The sequence below is a fragment of the Sycon ciliatum genome, chromosome 5, assembly GCF_964019385.1.
Source record: "Sycon ciliatum chromosome 5, ocSycCili1.1, whole genome shotgun sequence".
In the NCBI taxonomy this organism is placed as follows: domain Eukaryota; kingdom Metazoa; phylum Porifera; class Calcarea; order Leucosolenida; family Sycettidae; genus Sycon; species Sycon ciliatum.
Window position 1 is genome coordinate 593,482 of NC_088647.1, and position 3,032 is coordinate 596,513.

A 3,032-nucleotide genomic window follows, 5' to 3' on the forward strand; every position below is an offset into this window, starting at 1 on the left:
GTATCCAGTACATAACAATGCCACCAACCAAAAACAGGGAGAGAGAACTGCCTCGGATCAACGCATGGTTTATCAGATTATCAGATCTTCCTCGCCAGGGCTGGAGTTTCACTCACAAACACACGGTTGTTTGGAATGTATTGTAACCTGTTTTCAAGGACGTCACTACGTAGATGGAAAGAAAGATTGATTTCCCCTGTTTGCATTCCGGTCCATTTCGTTTGAAACGAAGAGTCCGGCCTGGCCCATATGTTTGTAGTCATCAGATGAGTTGATTTTCAGTTTTTCAACGCCTCACAGCAAGAGGGCACATAACGGGTATCCTTGTCTACAACGCACTTGTCTGAAGTGTCGTCAGGAACGCTGCCGGTGTTTCGCATCTGTCTGATGGGCGGCTGTGCAACGAAGTCTTTGTGAGAGAGGTACACGAAGAGATGGGTCTCGTGGTTGTCTTCTCGGACGGCAGTCGTATTTTCAGAACTTGCTACCCAAACCGCTAAAAGCACGGAAGATTTACACCCCCCCCCCCCCCATGGTGCGCTTGTATTTTGTAAGGTGATTAGCGGCTATCGTTGTGATCACGATAGACAAGTCCGATCGCGGTCATTCTGGGAACCTGTGCCAAGACTCAACTGTGAGCAGCTAGGCTCTCAACAGTGTGTAGTACAAGTATTAGTACATTAGAGCTGGCGCATAAACACAGCGCATCAGACTACTACATTGTGGCAAGGCCGACCAGGTCCGCTGGGATCCTTGTCCCTGGCGGAGGTGTCGATTCTTTCAGTGAACTCAGGAGACCCTGTCTGCTGGTCGTCTGTCAAACACGACATTCCGGCGGTTCTGCAGTAATTCCCTTCTTCTCGATCAGTCACGTGCAGTCGAATGCTGTTGCAGCTTCTTCTGTGCATGGTCATGGTCATGTAGTCGTATTGGTCTCGCTTATCTGCTGGACATATGCAGTAGTCTGGGTACCAACAGCACGTTGTTTTGTTCCCCCGCTGCACCTGCTCCGTTGTCCGAAACAGACCAATGCTAAACCTATGCGGCCCAGCGTCTGTTCATAAGATGGCTCAGTTAGAGCGGGAAGCAGTCGCTTTCGGAGACTTGGATCAAACATTTTCTCTTTGAATTGAAGACGAGCTTTTTTTGTTGAACTAGAAGGTCTCTGGTGCAGTGGTAGAACGCCAAAGTTGGACTAGGATTTGGAAGAGAGCGAGTCAAGCTAGCGATGTGTGAGCAAGGGACAATGTTCAGTCATAGGCGATGGAGTCATGGCTTCCGGAGTTTCCGTTCTGAACTTCTAGATTTTGTTGTTTCGCTACTACTGCTCCTGTTATGTTTATCCGTGCACAATGGATGTTCGGCGAGTCCGATTCAAATCGAGAACACAGATTGGCAGAGCCATGACCTCTACAGCCGCAGAGTACATGGTAAGTGTGATTGTTGTGTATCGTGTCGAAAGAGATTCTCTAGCGTGTTGCTGCGTAGTGCGCTCAGATTGTTGACGACCTCATAATAATGGATGGTGAAACTCTTGGTCGAGATTTTTTGGTGTCGAATTTTCACGTAAACAGAGGACTCGCTTCTGAGGTGTATCTTTTGTTGTGTTGTTTTCGAGGCAGTTGTTTTCACCATGCTGCCTGCATGGTATTTGGCGAATGCTCGTGTTTTTTCACATCGAATGTTCGAAGTGGCGGGTAGCGGCGTGAACTGTAATGGATCCGTGGCACGTGCGCTGGCGGTCTCTGATTGGTTTGCGGCATATGGCCAGGACACATTCGTGCAAGGTGCCCAGCTCACCGGACGAGGAGGAGAAATTCTCCCCTGCGAAGCTTCGCCTATCTGCAGGCCGTCCCTGTGGCGTTTTGTGAGACCTTGATGCTGCCATTGCGGCCCGTGGAAAACACGTGTGTGGATCCTCTAGACGATGAACATACCATCGTGGGACTGAGGTATGGTGTTCCGTCGTAGCTCTACACAGGGGCAGGTTGCAGCTCCTTTTGGCGTACATGTCGATGAATCGTGGCCTCTGCTGAATAGACTTGAGCTGAGCTGCGCGAAGGCCGAGCCTTATCAGACCGACGTGATCCAACTTTGTTTGGTCGGCCGCACATACTGTCAAAGAAAACTCGTCGGGACATCAGTATTTGTTGCTGCTCGCCATGTTTGGGCCAGTGCGTAGGCAATGCGTTCGGACGAATATGCTCCCACAGATACTTGTAGAAGTAGCCGAGAGTGCGCCTATTTTAGTGCGTGTACCTTATACAAGCCATTTGCCAGTACGGACTGGTTCATCGTCTATCGTCGTCCACAGCATGTACTGCAAAGCACAAACAGGAAGCTAGCCTCATACACTCTCATTCGAATGCATTGCACAGCAGTGGACAACGTTCCAAATCAAGATGCCAGGGCTCGAAACTCAAATAATTATACTGAGTAATTTTTGTTTCATGTGACACAGGCCACACATCAAGAAAGATTGTATCAGTGTTAGAGAAGAAGTCACCTGGGACTAGTGTGACGGGCCAGGTGCATCAATACCAAAACAACGGGCGGGAAGAATGCTATATTCTTGCTCTCCACATAAACATTCACATACTCCCTAGATACGTGCTGAAGGAGTTCGGTCAAGTTCACGTGGAGAACTCCCATCTTCTGACTAGCAGACATTGGTGGTCCGAAGATCCCATGAGATACAATGTAAAGTTCCCAGGCACACACCTATCTACAAGTTAGCAACATGACATTGTGTACAGTAACCATCTCCCTCAGGAAACTCTGCACAGGTGGCCCATGTGGCTGCGTGTGTGTGGCAACTAAGCCACTGTGTGGTCAACCCCAATCTAATACTGCTCATTCTGAACTTAACCTGAATTGACGGGTACATCAACTCTGCTATACCGATTAGTCAGTGTCCGTCCATGTTCCAGACAATGAAGCTACATGTACAGCTGTAGCTAATGAAATCAAACCCTTGAATTTGCACTGAGCTGCCGCAGTGGATCATGGGCTACATTTCCTTCTCCACGGCT

The 3,032-nt window shown here is 48.9% G+C and overlaps 1 protein-coding gene across 1 annotated transcript in view; it reads left to right on the plus strand.

Moving 5' to 3' along the window:
• The first annotated feature begins 831 nt into the window (after nucleotides 1–831).
• LOC135817082 (uncharacterized) overlaps nucleotides 832–3,032 on the plus strand; it is a 9,184-nt gene continuing 6,983 nt past the window's right edge. The window contains exon 1 of the mRNA XM_065330196.1: nucleotides 832–1,430. Coding sequence (XP_065186268.1) covers nucleotides 1,229–1,430 — 202 coding nt within the window. The 5' untranslated portion in view covers nucleotides 832–1,228. The remainder of the gene's footprint in view (nucleotides 1,431–3,032) is intronic.